At 43.8% G+C, this 20,472-nt stretch overlaps 1 protein-coding gene across 5 annotated transcripts in view; it reads left to right on the forward strand.

The window, feature by feature from the left end:
• The window catches only part of PALS2 (protein associated with LIN7 2, MAGUK p55 family member), a 118,656-nt gene that overhangs the window by 54,516 nt on the left and 43,668 nt on the right, over positions 1–20,472 (forward strand). For 4 of the 5 annotated variants that reach the window (XM_077268780.1, XM_077268782.1, XM_077268781.1 and 1 more), the window contains exons 3-8: positions 8,621–8,773; positions 12,142–12,288; positions 14,512–14,739; positions 14,853–14,984; positions 17,346–17,445; positions 19,645–19,713. In XM_077268780.1, coding sequence (XP_077124895.1) covers positions 8,621–8,773; positions 12,142–12,288; positions 14,512–14,739; positions 14,853–14,984; positions 17,346–17,445; positions 19,645–19,713 — 829 coding nt within the window. Of the gene's footprint in view, positions 1–8,620; positions 8,774–11,854; positions 11,995–12,141; positions 12,289–14,511; positions 14,740–14,852; positions 14,985–17,345; positions 17,446–19,644; positions 19,714–20,472 lie in introns of those variants that run through there. The other variant, XM_077268784.1, reaches the window with a different exon arrangement.

Here is a 20,472-nt window from a genome sequence, read left to right on the forward strand (position 1 = left end):
GCCGCCCTTCGAGAAGAGTGGAAGGCCATGCCTCTATAGACAATATGTGAACAGAATGAGCCATTGTTGTCGAGCTGTAATTGATGCTTAAAGCTACATAACAAGTTATCAAGTCAGTGACATTTTTTGAGGAGGTATAATCACCGCTGTTGCTGGCTTTTGTTTCAATAAATAGTTTGACATGAGGATATTGCCATTGCTTCTATTTAAATACCCGACTTTCATGCAATGTGAACTTTTTCCATAAATTTAACCCGAAAGCGTGCATGCGTGCGTGTATGTATATGTAATACTAGATGGCAGCCCAATTCTAATGCATCGGGTATTCTAGAATATATATGTAGTTTATTTATGAAGATTTTAGAATAATACATTGAATACACAAGACTCGGCCGGCCGGGCACGACCAATTAGCGAAGCGTGGTTCAAATCCTGCACCAATTCGTGGCCGGACTGCGCCTCTCGCTGATTGTTCGCAGCCGGCCACGTAGTATATAGCACAGCCACGTAGTGTATATAGCACAGCCACGTAGTGTATATAGCACAGCCACGTAGTATATAGCACAGCCACGTAGTATATAGCACAGCCACGTAGTATATAGCACAGCCACGTAGTATATAGCACAGCCACGTAGTATATAGCACAGCCCACGTAGTATGTAGCACAGCCACGTAGTATGTAGCACAGCCACGTAGTATGTAGCACAGCCACGTAGTATATAGCACAGCCACGTAGTATATAGCACAGCCACGTAGTATATAGCACAGCCCACGTAGTATATAGCACAGCCCACGTAGTATATAGCACAGCCCACGTAGTATATAGCACAGCCCACGTAGTATATAGCACAGCCCACGTAGTATATTGCACAGCCCACGTAGTATATTGCTCAGCCCACGTAGTATATTGCTCAGCCCACGTAGTATATTGCTCAGCCCACGTAGTATATTGCTCAGCCCACGTAGTATATTGCTCAGCCCACGTAGTATATTGCACAGCCCAGGTAGTATATTGCACAGCCCACGTAGTATATTGCACAGCCCACGTAATATATAGCAATGTGGGCATCATATACCTGTTTAAAAAAAAAGAATTAAAATAAAAAATAGTTCTATACTCCCCCTCCGTTGGCCCCCGGATCCAAACGAGGCCTTTACCGACTCTCCTCGCGTGCTCCGGTCCCAAGAGTGCATTGTGGTCTCGCGAGATGTTGACGTAGCGGTCTCGCGAGACCGCTACGTCATCATCTCGTGAGATCGCAATGCATGGAGCGGTCACCGGAGAGGATCGGGAAAGGCCTGTTCCTGATCCGGGGGGCCGACGGACGGTGATTATATAACTATTTTTTTTATTATTATTATTTTTAACATTAGATCTTTTTACTATTGATGCTGCATAGGCAGCATCAATAGTAAAAAGTTGGTCACACAGGGTTAATAGCAGCGTTAACGGACTGCGTTACACCGCGACATAACGTGGTCCGTTAACGCTGCCATTAACCCTGTGTGAGCGCTGACTGTGGGGAGTAAGGAGCGGCCATTTTGCCGCTGGACTGTGCCTGTCGCTGATTGGTCGTGGCTGTTTTGCCGTGACCAATCAACGACTTGGAATTTCCGTGACCGAAAGAAAGACAGACAGAAGGACACACAGAAAGATGGAAGTGATCCTTAGAAAATTATATATCAGATATATATATAATCAGTGACCATGTGAAAATAACAAGGTAATCCGCACTGCTGATACACTTGTTGCCAACTGTCAGTCCTCACAGGGAAGGCAGGACATACCGCCCCTGGGATCTCTGGTGCCGCCTACCCAGAAAAAATAATACGAGCAATATCTATGAGAAAAAGGTATAAGGGTGGCACTTACCGTCCCGTTTACAAATGTCTTTAATTGATTCACATTAATATGTGGAAGCTGGACTATCTTGTGTGGAACATGTTGGATGACGGCCGTTTCGCGCTGAATGTGCTTCATCGGGTTCCACACAAGAGCTTCCGGCTCCCACATTTTAATGTGAATCAATAAGACCGTTTTACAGTGGACAGTTACTGGGACTCGAGGACGTTCAATGGAAAGATTGCAGAGCTCTAGTGCAATAGACGTAAGGATAAATGTGTCCGACTGCCATCTATTCGAATGGCAAATGACCTCTGCCTGCTGTAAATTATTAGGAGCCTTTAGTCCTTTCTAATGGATAAAAATGAATCTTATTCTCTTCAGATATGTCTTCAACTTATTTTAAGTTGTTTTTTGTTTGTGTGTAGATAGAGCTATATATACAGATAGGTAGGTGTATATATCACCATTTCTCTCTATTATATATAATAGATTTATTTTTCACTTCCACACAACGTGTGCGTATCTCTTTAGTATATGTATATAACATTTATACCTAAGAATTGTTTTCCTTTGCGCTATATATCCCACCAGCAGTTTATTATTCAGAAAAGTCTTCGTACGACCTGCAATTAATTTGACTTTTTCTGCGAATGAAATCAAACACAATCATGTATCCTTCGTTCTAGAGCGTGCGTTTTCCAGCAAATGTAATTGAGTTTTATTAATCTCCTGATTTTGCTTGGCAGGAGCTGCAGATGTTGAGCTTGACAGCAGTTTATCATATTTATAGGAGCCTGATACCTGACTTATCTCCGTTCCCAGTCCGTGTGGCCATTGTTGGACTTGTTACGCCACATGTTCCTTGCCTAGATGTTTAGCACGTCCCTTTACCTTCAATAACTGCAGATTTTGCAGTAGAGTTGTGTGTTCTGCCTGTGCGACTTTTAAGTTAAAGCATCTAATGCTGAAGTGAAGCCCAATTTCCAGACTCATTAGATTTTCCTCTGGGAGTAATACATACTGTGTGTGATGGGACAGTAAGCGATTTTGTCTAGTAATAATAGCGTTTACACATTGTGCGATTCCAATTACCTGTGACACAACACAGTGGTCATTATATGTATCTAAGTGAGTATGATGTAGAAAAAGTTCTGTAGTTTAGTAATTCTAAGAGTGGAGCTGTAATCTCAGAATAAGCTTCCATAGGGCTTACAATTGTATAGGATACAGGGACTAGTGCGCGAGAGAAGCTGTGGACATGCGGCACAGGACCACTGTACCCGGCCCATTCTGCCGGTCGGTATGAAGCTTAGATAAGAGGGACAGTTATTTCTATAAGTGGGCATAAAACCCAACAGATGGGGAGAGAAAGAGCCTTGTTGGGCTTTGTGCACACGTAGTCTTTTTGCCATGTTTTCAGAACAGAACCTCCAAGGTTTTGAGGAGGATTCGGAGAGTTTCTGCTCCAAAACCTCTATGCGAACATACCTTTTATAATGGCACCACAATTTTTCAAGCTGACTGCGGTTGTAACGTATTCCGCAATTGGTCAGTCGTCTTGTTTTGCTTTTTAAATAGGTTGCCCAGTCTAAGACACCAAGTCTCCAGTCTCTCTCTGTGTCTGCAGACTTGAGTCCTCACATCACAGGATTTTCTGCCGCCACATTCCCATTAGACTGTTTCTGGCCTCACTCAATACACTTGTACTAGGCGATGGGCCGCACCTATCTAGCCGTAATGTGCATATTGCATACTTGTGGTCACATGACTGCCGTTCCCAACTCCGGTACCGGAGGACCCTCACAGCGTGCAGTGTAACAATACACAAGACTTGCAGTTTTAGACTAGACAACCCCTTTAACTTCTGCCCATCCCAAGCATCTTTCCAGTGCGAGATGCCAACTTGTTGGGTGTCAATCCTCTTGCTGAACAACTAGGCCTGTAGGCACAGGTACACACACAGCCTAGAATATAAAATGTCGGCTTTTAGTCTCTTTGGGGTAAAATGTTAATGGGTGTAAGTTTTTGTTACGTGCAACTTTTTCTCTTTAGAAGCAAAAATCCATTGAGCACAGGCAAAAGAAAGTTTCTTCTACTCTTTCTTGGCGTACCGTAACAGTATCCAGCTTTGTTCTGTCTGATTTCTCTGAATGTATAGTGAATGTACGGCACCGTGTATCTGTGAAGGCCCCCGTACCCATTACACTGTTTAGGGATCAGCCGACCACTTCATGTGTAATGGGGGCTTCTCGACAAATGTTGTGGGGACAGAATTGGCATTGAGCAGTCGGAGTGGATTCTCCCAATTCTTTTCTGAATATAAAATGCCGCCTGTGTAAGATGAAACATAATACAGAGAAGAATCTCTCTAAACTGTAGAAGACTCAACAATACTTAGATTTTTCTAGTCCAAGGCAAAAGAAGACCACCTGCTGTGGGCAAAGCGTTCCCATTGTATTATCGCCCTCCTAGGCTGAATCATTTCACACACAAATCTGTAGTAGGAAGCATTTCACATACAAAGCGTAAACCAGTAAGGGTATGTGCACACGATGCAGATTTAGTGCAGAATTGGTGCAGATCTGCAGCAGATTTTTCTGCAGCAGAAATGCTGCAGAACTGCACTGTGATTTACAGTACAATGTACCGTATATACTCGAGTATAAGCCGAGATTTTCAGCCCAAATTTTTGGGCTGAAAGTGCCCCTCTCGGCTTATACTCGAGTCATGATCGGTGGTGGGGTCGGCGGGTGAGCACTGTCATATACTTACCTAGTCCCGGCGATCCTGGCGCTCCCCCTGCCCGTCCCACGGTCTCCGGGTGCCGCAGCCTCTTCCCCTGAGCGGTCACATGGGACCGCTCATTAGAGAAATGAATAGGCTGCTCCACCTCCCATAGGGGCGGAGCCGCCTATTCATTTCTCTAATGAAGCGGTGCCGGTGACCGCTGACAGAGAAAGAGGCTGCGGCACCGAAGACAGGCAGGGGGAAGGAGCGGGACGCCGGGAGCAGGTAAGTATCGCATATTCACCTGTCCTCGTTCCACACGCCGAGCGTCGCGCCATCTTCCCGGCGTCTCTCCGCACTGACTGTTCAGGTCAGAGGGCGCGATGATGCATATAGTGTGCGCGCCGCCCTCTGCCTGATCAGTCAGTGCGGAGAGACGCCGGGAAGATGGCGCCGAGGAGCTGCAAGCAAGACAGGTGAGTATGTGTTTTTTTTTTTTTTTATTGCAGCAGCAGCAGCACAGATTTATGTGGAGTATCTATGGGGCAACGGTGCAGAGCACTATATGGCACAGCTATGGGGCAACTGTGCAGAGCACTATATGGCACAGCTATGGGGCAATGGTGCAGAGCACTATATGGCACAGCTATGGGGCAACGGTGCAGAGCACTATATGGCACAGCTATGGGGCAATGGTGCAGAGCACTATATGGCACAGCTATGGGGCAATGGTGCAGAGCACTATATGGCACAGCTATGGGGCAACAGTGCAGAGCACTATATGGCACAGCTATGGGGCAACGGTGCAGAGCACTATATGGCACAGCTATGGGGCAACAGTGCAGAGCACTATATGGCACAGCTATGGGGCAACAGTGCAGAGCACTGTATGGCACAGCTATGGGGCAACGGTGCAGAGCACTATATGGCACAGCTATGAGGCAACGGTGCAGAGCACTATATGGCACAGCTATGGGGCAACGGTGCAGAGCACTATATGGCACAGCTATGGGGCAACGGTGCAGAGCACTATATGGCACAGCTATGGGGCAACGGTGCAGAGCACTATATGGCACAGCTATGGGGCAACGGTGCAGAGCATTATATATATGGCACAGCTATGGGGCAACGGTGCAGAGCATTATATATATGGCACAGCTATGGGGCAACGGTGCAGAGCATTATATATATATGGCACAGCTATGGGGCAACGGTGCAGAGCATTATATATGTGGCACAGCTTTATGTGGAGCATCTATGGGGCCATAATGAATGGTATGGAGTATCTATTTCTAATTTTGAAATTCACCGATACCTGCTGCATTTTCCACCCTAGGCTTATACTCGAGTCAATAAGTTTTCCCAGTTTTTTGTGGCAAAATTAGGGGGGTCGGCTTATACTCGGGTCGGCTTATACTCGAGTATATACGGTAAATCAATGTGAAAAAAAAAGAAGCTGTGCACATGGTGCAGAAAAATCTGTGCAGAAACGCTGCAGATTTCAAAGAAGTGCATGTCACTTCTTTTGTGCAGATCTGCAGCGGTTCTGCACCACTCCATTATAGAAATAAAATCTGCACTAAAAAACGCAGCTGCGGATTCTGCCAGGAGATGCAGATTTTGTGCAGAAAATTCTGCACCTCTTTTCTTACGTGTGCACATAGCCTTAATGCGGTGACTTCGGTATACGTACAATAAACTATTAATGAGAAAAATGTTTTTGTTTATTTTTATCTTTTTATTCAATTGCAACATGTTTTTGCAAAATAGCTAGATTCCAATTTTTAATTCCCCCTCGCCTCTTATTGCCGATTCACCTGTGTTTTTTGTTTGTGTTTTTGCTGATCACTTTCCCATCTACTTTAATGAGATTTATTACGATTAGCAAGCCAGTAGTTCGTACGTCCCCTGACACCACAAACTCTTTTCAGAATCTAACAACTCAATAGGTATTGCCATGTGTTTGTGGGAATAAAACTCCAAACCCCATCTGTTTTTAGTCATTTCCCGCACATTTTTAATTTGGAAAAGCTAAATTTATTTTCTCTAGCGTTTGGGACCTAAGGCACGTCTCGTATCTCCTGGAAGCTCACTAAACATTTTGCCTTTTGGGAGTTATATATTTCCCAGTATGGCGTGTCTGCTCCATTCATGGATTCTGGAGACCGGTACATTCAGCTCTTCTGGTAACTGTCGTTCTCAAATTTACCCAAACTTTGTTCCTACACGTGCTTCTCCTTACCCTACTAATGGTGTAAGCACACAGGTCTCCAGTGTCTCATGGACATAGTGTCTTCTGAAGCCCTTCTTCTCAAATACCGTAGATACTTGTCTACGCTTCTGACGGCCCTCGGAGCATTGCTTCATACACACATAGAAAATATTTAGAATTGAGAGTCCTCAGTGGTTGATACCTTTTTAATGGCTAACTGAAAAGATGATAACAAATTGCAAGCTTTCGAGGCTACACAGGTCACTTCACCGGTCTCGAAAACTTGCAATTTACCATCTTTTCAGTTAGCCATTAAAAGGTATCAGCCACTGAGTACACTCAATTCTAAACATTTTTCTATCTACTGGCTAACGTGGTACCAAGATATATATCTTTCCTGTTTCATACACACATGTTGTTGGCCCAGAGGTTGATAATACAGAACTGTATAATCTGTGTGTTTGGGCTCACTATGATGAATTCCTCATTATCAGGGTTGTACAGCAGCTCGCTCATAACACTGGCATCTATTATGTGCCCCCTGGGGCTGATGGAGCAAATGCTCACAGCTCACTTGGCCCATGACATATGGGTACATGTCCATAGTTACAGCCTCTACCCAGCCCTGTACCTGTGGTTAGGGAGTGGTGTAAAGCCTAGGACTTTGCATTTTCCTCACCTTCTTCCAAGAACCCACACTTTTTTTTCTTTTTCTGTTGATAATAAACTTACAAGGGCTTAATTTTTGCAAGACAAGCTGTCATTTTGAATGATCTCATTGGTTTTGCAATATAATGTATTGAAAACCATGGCAAAAATTTCAACTGGCTGAAACCAAGGGAAAAAATAAATTCTACCGTTTGTTTTCGAATGTTGTTTTTATGGTGTTCAATGTGCCATAAAAATGACCTGGAAAACCGGATTCTGCAGGTGATTTACGACAATACCAAACTTTCACTTTTTTTTTCTATTTAAGCAATGTAGAAAAATTTCAGAACTTTGCATCTCCAAAGCCCTATGCCACACATTGTTATTGATATTTCTGTTGATGGGGCTTATTTTTTGAGCTATTGCTTTTTGCATCGTGAACTGATATTTTTTTGTATTCCAATGTGTGATACATAGGTTTTGAACACATTTTATTGCTTTATTTGCGTGTATGTATGCGTGTATGAATGTGCGATTGTTTGATCATTTGCACTTGTACTGCAGTAAGTATGGCGGTATGTAGCGAGAATCTCTCTCCTATGGCGCTCCACTTGTGACTGAGCTACATAGGAGGACTGAGATGGCACTGACAGGGGCCTTCAGCAGGTTCTCGGTTGCCACAGTAACCCATCAGTTCTCCGTTATCGTGTCATGGCGATCCAATTGACCATTCCAGCCACAGCGGATAGCCAGGGGTCCAGCTTTAGAAGCCCGTGCGGTCCATTGGGACTGTCCATGTAATACTAGCGCAGGCCATGTCTTGCAGTCACTTGTACTTCAGTGATAGTCTCTGGTACTCTGTGGGGTATAGTGGGAACCCTTCTACTATCCTTTAATAGGGCATTTGAAAAGGGTTTTTATTGTCTGAAATGCAGATTCCTCGAATTGAGAGGTCAAATAATGTAATTATATCCTGGGGTGTTAGTAAGGATATGTAATGTGTTGAGACATTTGTACTGTTGTTTTTTGTCTTTTGGTGTAACCTCTCCAAGATGCGATTATCACCGTGAGTTCTGGTTTTATATGGTTGGTACATTCTGATACATTCCACACTCGGATATGTCTGGTAACTCTCCATTGCACTCTCTATGTAGTGTTTAGTCTTTTACTTGCTTTTTGTACTGCAGGCACACGAACGCCTAGAAGACACAAAGCTAGAAGCAGTTGGTGATAATAATGTTGAACTAGTGCATGAAATTCTTGAAGACATTAGTCCATTGGCACACCAAGATAAAAATGTTGAAGAACTTGTTGGAATACTTAAAGAGCCCCATTTTCAGGTAGGTATGAACCATTGTCGGTAGATAGATTTCATGGATCAATAACTTTCTGGCTAATAATTTGAGATGTATGAATAGTGTACTGTGCTACCTCAATGAGGGAGTTCTAGAAATGTCACTGTGATCTAAAAGATGTAAAATAAAAGCCGCGTTCCATCTGTAACCCATAATGGCAATGTCCTAACAGTTGTATCCTTGCCTCGTTCCTAGTGGGGTACCCTGCACACCCATGTGCTGCACAGACACACCATTGATTTTAATAAAGAATTTTGACTGTACATAATTTTCCATGTAGGCACCAGCAGGAGAAATGAACATTTGAAAGACAGTTGTCCCATGAATTTCAGCTGTTTTCTTAGGCTGGTTTCACACTTGCGTTTTTATCTGCATGCGTTTTTTAAAAAAACGCATGTGTGAAAAAACGCATGAAAACGCATGCGTTTTTTAGACGCATGCGTTTTTATAGAAAAACACAGGAAAACACAAGAAAACCCTAACCCTACCCCTACCCCTAACCCTAAACGTGACTGAAATACGTGGCACTGAAATACGTGCAACTGAAATACATGGTACTTAAATACGTGGCACTAAAATACGTGGCACTGAAATATGTGATACGTGGCACTGAAATACGTGATACGTGGCACTAAAATACGTGGCACTGAAATACGTGATACGTGGCACTGAAATACGTGATACGTGGCACTGAAATACGTGGCACTATGACTGTCAGAAAATGTTCATTAAACGGTTAGGGGTGAGGTTAGGGGTAGAGTTAGGGTTAGGGTTTGGATCCCTTTATCACCTTGATGGTGGTGGGTGGCTTTTCAGTGTGTTTTCTGTTTTTTTTTCTATAAAAACGCATGCGTTTTTAACGCAAACAAACGCATGTGCTTAAAAACGCATTCGTTTACATAGACAGCAATGCATTTTTTTGCCGCAAAAAAATGCATGCGTTTTTTCGTGGCAAAAAAACGCCGCTAGAAAATACTACAGGTTGCATTTCTGCAAATGAACGCACGCGTCAAAAAACGCATGCGTTTTTAATGTTAAGTATAGGGAAAAAAACGCATGGTTTTTTTTGCGTTTTTTAGCTCTAAAACGCAGCTTACAAAAACGCAAGTGTGAAACCACCCTTAGCTTGTGAATTTTGGGATGCCCTTTAATCAACTTATTTTATGAACCTTTCTAACAAGAGGGATTGTCTAAAATGCACAACACCCTTTGCTGTGAACCCTACACCCATAGAAAGCTATAATAAGCCTGCATTTCTTTCATAGATTTGGAACCTGTGCCTGCAAATTTAAGCCAAACAGTGCATGGAAACCAGAGTATGGCTTTTCCAGCACCTTTTGTATGTAGAATAATTTAAAGATTATTTTTTTATCCTATTGTTTAGCCAAATTGTCTGTTCACAGGTTTATTACCTTTCCTTTAGGGTACTGTCACACATAACGATTTACCAACGATCACGACCAGCGATACGACCTGGCCGTGATCGTTGGTAAGTGGTTGTGTGGTCGCTGGGGAGCTGTCACACAGTCAGCTCTCCAGCGACCAACGATGCCGAAGTCCCCGGGTAACCAGGGTAAACATCGGGTTACTAAGCGCAGGGCCGCGCTTAGTAACCCGATGTTTACCGTGGTTACCAGCGTAAACGTAAAAAAACACAAACAGTACATACTCACATTCCGGTATCTGTCCCCCGGCGTTCTGCTTCTCTGCACTGTGTCTGCCAGCCGGAAAAGCACAGCGGTGACGTCACCGCTGTGCTCGCTTTCCGGCCGGCCGGCGCTCACAGTGCAGAGAAGCAGAACGCCGGGGGACAGACACCGGAATGTGAGTATGTACTGTTTGTTTTTTTTTACTTTTACGCTGGTAACCACGGTAAACATCGGGTTACTAAGCGCGGCCCTGCGCTTAGTAACCCGATGTTTACCCTGGTTACCCGGGGACTTCGGCATCGTTGGTCGCTGGAGAGCTGACTGTGTGACAGCTCCCCAGCGACCACACAACCACTTACCAACGATCACGGCCAGGTCGTATCGCTGGTCGTGATCGTTGGTAAATCGTACCCTGGTTACAAGCGAACGCATCGCTGGATCGCTGTCACACACAACGATCCAACGATGACAGCGGGAGATCCAGCGACGAAAGAAAGTTCCAAACGATCTGCTACGACGTACGATTCTCAGCAGGGTCCCTGATCGCTGCTGCGTGTCAGACACAGCGATATCGTATGGATATCGCTGGAACGTCACGGATCGTACCGTCGTAGCGATCAAAGTGCCAATGTGTGACAGTACCCTTAGGATACGTCATAATTATCAGGTCAGAAAGGGGTCCGACACACTGTACTCCTAACTAATTTAGCGGTTTGGTACAGGGGTTGTCAGAACGGAGCAGTGCGCAGAGCTGCGGTGCACAGCTCCATCCATTGTGTAGTGCCCACTGCAGAGGACTGCAGATCAGCTCTGGGAACTGGTCCGTACTCTGCAGAAGCCACTACAGATTGAATGAACAAAAATGAGCTAACAGCCAAACTGTGCAAATTTTTTTTTCACCAGTTCAGGACTTGACCAACTTGCCCTGCTCTCAACCAGGCAAATTTAGATTTTTGTTGTTTCCCCACAAATACACTTTTAACTACCGTACTCTTTTTATAAAATGTTCTTGTTCAGATATTCAAATGATTTTGCTTTTTTCTTTTCCTCTATGCCCACAAAAGACCACTGAGAAGGCAACATAAATTGTTTTCCTTTTCTCATAGATATTCTTATTTTTTTGGCATGCATTTTTTTAAGGAGCTAAAACGGCTTTTTGGGACTTTTTGCAGTGTCTTTTATTTATTTATTTTAATCCATCCTTTAATGCGTCCTTGGACGCGCATTCAATTGAAATGTATTGCTGTGCAGAGACCAGCTCTATCAACAGCAGTGCCAGCCGCCGGCCAATTGGAGACCAGCAGCTGACATCGGGGTGCCGGCACGGCAGTTTGACATTACGGCAGTTTGACATTACGGCAGTTTGACATTACGGCCATGCGCCAGCACACTGATGTCAGGCTGTGATTTGCCGGTGGCTGGCATTGGTATTGCTGTGCAGAGAGCTTGTCTCTGCACAGCAATACATTTCAATTGATTGTGCGCCAAGGACGCACATTAAATTGACATAAAGCGCCATTTTCGTCGGCCTCTTGGACTGCCTGTGATAGACCACTGGTAGTTATGAAATAGTTAATGACACTCGATTGCAGTTGATTGTCATAGCACCGAGTAACTGCATGTTTACAAATGTGTCTCCAAAGGTGGACAACCTCTTTACTTGTTTTGGCCGTACAGTAATTGCTTACATTTCTCTTCTTTTAGAGCCTTTTAGAAGCCCATGATATAGTTGCATCAAAATGCTACGACTCACCTCCTTCGAGTCCTGAAATCAATGCAGTGAATAATCTGATTGCTCCAGTTGACGCTATCCGCATGGTTGGCATTCACAAAAGAGCCGGGGAACCTTTAGTAAGTCATTTGCTAATTACAGCTTCATAATTAAACAATGCTAGTAGGCATATCATGCCTCATTTGTGATTTTTGCCTCTGGGGTTTTCCCCCACCCCCCAAGTTTCTTGCCAAGTATTGAAGTTGGATTACGAAACTCAAGCATCCTTCAGATGGCACTGTGGGAATTATGGCGCTTTGACTAGCTGCATAATATATTTGAGCCTCCTTTGCTGTCTTCGTTTTTTGTCTAAAACACGCTTTTGTGTTTTGGGGGCACAAAATGGAAACAGTAAAGTATGCACAAGTAGCTTAACTGGTATAATATATCTACAATAAACTGGTCACATCCCACTGGAGAAACATTTTTGGGATAACCACCAAAAATGCTTAGAGAAGACTGTGTATAAGCAAAGTGCATGATAGAATTGAAAATTTGTCATACAAAATCTGGTCCGTATAAAGGGATGGTGCTGAAAGGAGAGCTGCCGTACAAGAGCAGCTCTTGCTGTGGTGGACCTTGCCCGTCCATGCTTGGTAGTCCCGGCTTTCCCTGATGAAAGTTGAAGAAGCTAGACTAAGATTGGACATTGACTTGTAGAGTTTCACTCCTCTGTTTCGCTGTCCGTATTCGGAGCATAATGCGCTGACTGGCCATGGGTCTCCTGACCTGACGGATGGGTATTTTAATGCGCACGCTGATTGTGAAAAAAAATGCTGGAGAGCTCATTGGTATTTATTAATCAGTGTCGATTCTGTCCATACACATAAGGGAAAATGAAGCGTAATCACCCATCTATGTCTGTGTGGATGTGCAGAGCAGTACTGCCATCTGGACATTTAGTACATTGTCGCCCTTGTGTTCCTTGTCTGACTATTCATCTCTATTACAGTACAGTAATAACGTTAGCAGTAAGAGGAGGATGTGCAGCTGCAGGCAAGTATCTGGAGTCTGCCTAGTGACGTAGTCATTCTTATCTTTGTCAGCTGAATGTGGTGATTATACCCGCCTTAGTTTGCGGGGCGAGCTGTATCCTGTACAATACGAGAAGTGCAGAGCTACAGCAGTGATTAGAAGAGCGAGGTTGCACTAAGACAATATGTAATCAACTGCAGCGATCTCCACTGTGCGGAGCCGTCAGCGCCGCGTCTCTCAGAAGGTGAAATCGACCTCCGCCTAATGATGCTTGATTGTGTATAGATGCTCATGGATATCACTCTTGTATAGCCTCAGTTACCGTCCTGAACCTTGTAAACGGGAGCGTTGTCCCCAACAGCTTGATAATTGTCCGCCATTGACAGAACGGCTCACAAGGCTTTTTCTTAAAGCTTCAGACTTCACTTGTAACCATTACTAATCTTTGTAAAAAAAAAACAAAAAAAAAAAACACAAAAAATAATTGTGGTGAGAGATAAATGGAATTAATACCAAATTAAATCTCAATAATATATTTTTTCTATTATACTAGATGTATATTTCTCAGGGTTTGGGTCGGTATTTACTAGTTGTTGTACTTGATTGTATACTTTCTTCGTTTACTTTTTGTCTGTTTTATGGCAAAAAATGTTTTTATATATTGAGTGCTAATTAAGTTAACTCCTAACCAACTAGGAGGGATTTAACCATCAGTCAGGAGCTTCTTACCACTTGTGATGGACTTGTCACCCCTGTACTCACGAGATGAGCACCAGGGCATGACTCTTGTGCGAGATTCTTGCAAGTGTGATCCCGGCCTGAGTCTCGCATCTCAATACCCGGCACTCGGGACCGGAGTGTGTTCTATGCAGCTGAAAGCTCTGGTCACAAGTGCTGGGTATTGAGATGCGAGACTCGTGCATGTTTCTCGCAAGTGTGATCCCGGCCTTATACTCAGTTCAGACTTTATCGCAACTAATGGGTTTGGAAAAAAACTCTAAAATGAGGGAGAGGGGCGGGCATGGTAGCCTAATGTATTGCTATTGGAGCCCAGGTTACTGAAGGAAATGGTGACCCTCAGGGCTATGCTGCTCCTATATTTCCTGCGGCTGTCCTCTGGAGTAGGCATTGGCAATCACATGATGTCTGTTAAAATTAAATCCACAAAAGAAAATGTAATTCTTGCTGTTATAGTTGTATTTACAGGTCAAATCAAAAACCTCCCAATTGATAATGTTGATCTATGTAGCTGGCATGATGGATATACCTAGATAAGTTGTTTTTTTTCCTTGCATATATTTACCATGTTTTGTGCCTAATTTTTACAGGGTGTGACGTTTAAAGTTGAAAATACTAATTTAGTGATTGCTCGAATTCTTCATGGTGGGATGATCGATCGACAAGGTCTTCTCCATGTGGGGGACATCATTAAGGAAGTGAATGGCCATGAAGTCGGAAACAATCCAAAGGAACTGCAAGAGTTGCTGAAGAGTATTAGTGGTAGTGTTACTTTAAAGATACTTCCAAGTTATAAAGATGCCGTAACCCCCCAGCGGGTAGGTACCATCCCCATCTGACCGGTTACCTGTGGATACTTTATCTGTTGGTAATATATGACATGGGGAGCATAGTTCACATGATCCTTAATAATGCATTGTCTTCTTCTTAGGTCTATGTGAAGTGTCATTTTGATTACAACCCATTTAACGATAATTTGATTCCCTGTAAAGAAGCCGGATTAAAATTTTCCAAAGGAGAAATTCTGCATATTGTTAATAGGGAGGACTCAAACTGGTGGCAGGTAGGTGCTGACAGCCTCGCTGTAGCTATATTCTGTTCAGTCAGTCATTTTATGTTTTAGATTTGCAGATTGCCTCTTCAGAGAGGTATATGACTTGAACTCTAGCGCCACGTATTGAAAGAGGGAATCCTAAAAGTCAATATCGACCCTCTTAACATACCTAGCTATATGACTTGGGGTAAAAGACAAACCAGAATATCAGTTTGCATGATCTGTTTTGGCTCTGAGAGTTGCGGTTGCTCTCATGTCTTCCGAATTATTGATTTTGTCCGAAAGAGGAAAAGTGTAGAGGCTGTTGGTTGGCCGCAGGGATCACATCACTCGACATAAGTGTCAAGAGAGCCCTGGGAGGGCTCGTGTCGGCAATTCTGGAATTAATTATAGGTGGTGTTATTTTACTTGGTGGAGAGCTGGTTATTGAGGAAGGCTTGTCCCTTTAACTGCATTTCTGGGAAGACAATGGGATCAGGGCATGTCAAGTTTTAATGTTCCTGAGCCTGCCTTCTGATAAAAAGAGGGGTTTGGCGGCTTAAGCCCATCTCCCCATTGAGCACAAATAACCACTCGGTAAAGCGTGCATGTACATAGGGTAGTCAGGAGGAATACATAGTGTTATAAATGCTATATACGTGACATTCTACACGTGGCGGTGGTATTGCCACCAACACTTTAATAAGAAACTTACAGATCAAACAAAGTCAGTGCTATAAGTATTAGATGTGTAACTCTAGATCGGCCAGCGGTACGAATGTCTGATGAGAGGGTTAATGATTCCTCACACATTACACTGGAAGTGTGGCTGAATTCATTTTATGTTTTGTTTCATGTTTTCTGCAAAACAGGCCTTGATTTCTCTCTGATCGATAGAACAATTACAGCTCTTTGCAAGAAAGATGTTACCTTAGCTGTTGTAGTGGCAGGCATGTTTTTCATTTATCAGCGATTTTCCCACCTCCCTGCTTCTTGTCAATACTGATATTTTGTTCCTACTTTTTTTTTTTATTTTGTTTGTTCTCAGTTATTTGTCACTTGTCAAGAAAGCACAATGGCCTTATTAAGTCCCCAGCTCTGTCTGAAGAACAATGCCAGCATTAGACGCTCGGCATGTATGCGTACCTTTCTATGCATTTACCCAGCAATAAACATATTTAGGCAATTATTTCAGAAAGCCTAAAAACTAAATGTGCAGTTGGAAGTCATAAAATATGTTCCACGTTTTTAAAATTCCACATTTTCTCTTGTATATGTTTTTGAGAGCACTTTGTGTCGTTATACCATTAATGGACTTTCGTGTAGCAGTAGTGTCTGGTATAAAGACTGGTCTTATGGTAACCTGGCAGCGCTAGAAAAGTGGGCACACTGCACTCATTCTTACCAGACAAGCCGCCCTCTACCCCCCATATGGATAACTGGCCTGCCAAACAATCTTTCGGCCAACACCAATCTCTCCCAAGTCCCAGGAATGCTTGCTATGGCTGAACACTCCTGGGTTCTCTGAGAGAGCCGCCATCAGACTCCTCTGGTCAGAGAGATCGGCCATTGCTTCTGCAACGTGCCAGTTCCCTCTCTTTCCTGACATCTGTTGCAACATGTCAGCAGGCCCCTCGTTGTCATTAGACTGTCAGCCGATCCCGACAATATTGACAGGTTTGGTCAATGTTAGGCTGATGTGTATGGGGGCTTTAGCTTTGTCCTTCCGTACCGGCTCCATTCCAGCAATGTTGGTTTCATGTCTTCTGGCACTCGCTTGACATTGGCTTCAGCGAGCACGTGACAATCCGCGTCCTCTTATGGGCTGCAAAAGTCACAATTATCTGGATGAAATTCGGGAAGTGAGAGGACCTGCAGGCCATTGCTCACGTGACATAACAATGTAATGCCAGTCTGGTTTCAGACCGGCATCTCTGGAATGGCACAGGAGGCGAAGAACAAGGTTTTCTTATTGTACTCCAAGGACTTGGGAAATTAGCAAAGGGTTACCTATGTAGTGGATATCTCAAATGTTGTTCACAATTCTCCGATCCCTGCCTGACATGTCACATGCTGCTGCTACATGAAGTACAGTGGCTACTATTAGTTTCCTGGAGACTGATGGCACTACACAAGCTGGCGTCTTATGGCCACTGCATGGAAATGCCCAGTCACTTAGTGATCAGATGATAAGCCCCTTTCTTCTGGTAGATCCGTGCAGCAGATCCAGGTACATAAAAGCATTGTAGAGACGGACATGACATGAGTAGAAACTTATCGCTAGTTTTAGAGAAGGCCCTACCTTTGTTTCTGCCCTCCATAAAGGGCAGTGTATTGCTTGGCAGTGTGTTCTATGTATTGGATGCTAAACATTTTATTAACTTTTTACAGGCAAGTCATGTAAAAGAAGGCGGAAGCGCAGGACTTATTCCCAGCCAGTTTCTGGAGGAAAAGCGCAAAGCGTTTGTGAGGAGAGACTGGGATGGAACAGGTACTGGAGTTCTGGGATGTAAGATTGCCACCGCTAGAAGTATGCCTAGGCCTCAGCGTAGATTAAAGACATTTACCGGGTCAGAAGTGTTTTTGCAACTTCACCACAATTTCCATTCTTCCTACCTTTTTCCAGTACATCAAATGGTAAAATGGATTGTGCCAGTCAAAATTTCAACTCTTCCAGCAAAAAAACCCCACAAACCTCTCATTCATTAATTTTGACATAAAAATAAAAACCAAAGTTATGGCTTTTGCAAAGAAAGGAGTGAAAAAAACAAAACTAAAAAATGTAGAATTTCCTGGTTGGGAAGCGGTTATAAAAGTAGCTTCTTTTTCTACATGGTCTTCACAGCTTATAGAGAATTATCGTAGAATTATCTGCGTTGTTGCTCTGCTCCATCTTTGCACAAGGTTCGGTCACATGTAAGATTACAGGAGTGTTAGGTTTTCCTTGTCATACAAACCAGTAGGGGTCTGGTGTAACATGGCCGGCAGTGTCTGTGTTAGAGATTCCACTCAGGACGGTGTCTGACAGTGGACTGCGCCCCTATAGGTTAGTACAGTAACGAGACTTTATAGTAGTGATCACTTTCAATCTGGAACATATTGCCCATTTTTATAATCTTAAGGGCCTCATTACACTACAGTTATCCAGCCTTCCAGTAATCAGTGTATGGAGGCCGCCTGACTGCCCCCTATAGATAAGGGGAGAGTCAGTATGCCCCCATACAAATTAGATTGCATTCAGTTGACAGCCACCTCCCTCTCCGGGAGAGAAAGCCGATGCCAGCACTGGTTAGCAGCTGCTTTCTCTGCTCTCCCCATTGAAACCACATGAACACTTGGCCATGTGTTCAGGTGTATGGGAAGCCGGAATAGCTCGCTGTCAGCTGAGCAAGCGATCATTCGCAGCTATCGCTTCTGTATGGCCGGCTTCACTCCTGGGACCAAAAAGTTATTTGACATGTTGTAGATGGTTCCTGTGCTCTCTGGAGGTGACGTCTGCTTTTAAGTGCACCATGCTACACCATAACATCAAAGGTAATGTCCTTATTCTTACATTCTGCTCTGCTGTGTGGACATAGCATGGGAATCTTAGTTTTTCTGCTTTATGATGCGGAAATCTTCAGAGAGTGCCAGTGCGGCCTCTTTAGTATTTAGTATCCTTCTGTATGTCCTATATTAGTCCCTATATTGAAATGTCACATAGGGCTTCCCTGCTGCAAAGGCTATATCTAATTCAATTCTATAAAACGGGTCATACCTCACTTACAGATCACTGTATTGTACAATATCCTTCTGTCATCTCTTTCCGCTTCACCCTAAAATGCAGCACGCACATGATGAGGTGGTGCAGGGAGCGACTGTAATGTGTTCCCTCTCACTGACCGTGCGTCCTATTGATTGCAAGAGCACAGAGATCTATAGGTCACACTGCGGTCCCGGATTCAGTTATGACCAAGGACCAAATTTATTTTCCATTTTTGAGTGGATTCACTCCAGTCTGTTTCTGGAGGATGGGCTGGGATCATAAATGGATTACCGGTATTTCCCATGTTATGGAATATAGTGCATGTCTGAAAAAGAAAAATTAAGATTGTCCCCAAGACAGCCACAATCTCCTGTAAACTGTATGACATGTTAAGTATATTTTATAGTGTGGCACTGAATAAGAAATATAGAATAGTAGGGAATGGAACTTACTTTTTTTGTGGTAGGTTGCATCAATAGTTTTGGTCAAATGCATTCTTTTTATAAGCTATTGCTATTTTCCTTTGAGATATTTGTGTTTATGCGCTGGCAAGGTTTACAATCCTATGTTAATTTGAGGTTCACGGTGTGGACATGGAGCAGGACCTCAATGTACTGGAGGCCAAATTTCACTGGCTTTTCCCCTTATTAGACAATCCTTGTCAGACCTGGCTCCTAAGCTGATTAGTGCTGTACCCGCTAGGATCCGCTGCAGAAATGTGAGTGTTCAGTTATCCTGCATCAGCACCATGGGGACAATCACACAGTGACCAGACATGTATAGTGTAATGCAGGCGCGGACAAGCTCCTTAGATGCTTAATTACCTCTCTCCACCCTGACTGATGGATCCTGAGCAGAATCAGGAGTTCATAATGTCATGTAACATGGGCTTTTCTAAACTATAGGCTCTTTAACTAATTGGTTCTTCTTTTTTTTTTGCTTCAGGGCCATTTTGTGGTACGATAACCAGCAAGAAAAAGAAAAAAATGATGTACTTGACTACAAAGAATGCAGGTAATATTTTTAGAGGGATATTTACATATTCGGTATCCTGTGGTAGAGAGCATACACATTCATAGGGAGCACTTGTCCTTCTGTATGTTGTGCATTGCACATGTACTGTGATCCACCTGAGCCGTGTGCACTTCACAGGGTGCCGATCGCAGTTTCTTTAACTATTGTACCATCGTTTTCTATTCTATCTACTATATAATTGTCTAAGGGTCACTTCCGTCTGTCTGTCATGGATATTCATTGGTCGCGGCCTCTCTGTCATGGAAATCTAAGTCGCTGATTGGTCGCGGCAAAACGGCCACGACCAATCAGCGACAGGCACAGTCCGGCGGCAAAATGGCCTCTCCTTACTCCCTGCAGTCAGTGCCCAGCGCCCCCTCCATACTCCCCTCCAGTCACCGCTCACACCGGGTTAATGGCAGCGGTAACGGACCGCGTGATGCCGCGGGTAACGCACTCCATTACCGCTGCTATTAACCCTGTGTGACCAACTTTTTACTATTGATGCTGCCTATGCGGCATCAATAGTAAAAAGATCTAATGTTAAAAATAATAATAATAAAAAAAAAAAATAGTTATATACTCACCGTCGGATCCAGAACCGGCCTTTCCCGCTCCTCGCGACGCTCCGGTGACCGCTCCATGCATTGCGGTCTCGCAAGATGATGACGTAGCGGTCTCGCGAGACCGCAATGCACTCTTGGGACCGGAGCGCGCAAGGAGCATCGGTAAATGCTTTGCCTGGATCTGGGGCCAACG

Source organism: Ranitomeya variabilis, chromosome 6, assembly GCF_051348905.1.
Source record: "Ranitomeya variabilis isolate aRanVar5 chromosome 6, aRanVar5.hap1, whole genome shotgun sequence".
NCBI classification, from domain to species: domain Eukaryota; kingdom Metazoa; phylum Chordata; class Amphibia; order Anura; family Dendrobatidae; genus Ranitomeya; species Ranitomeya variabilis.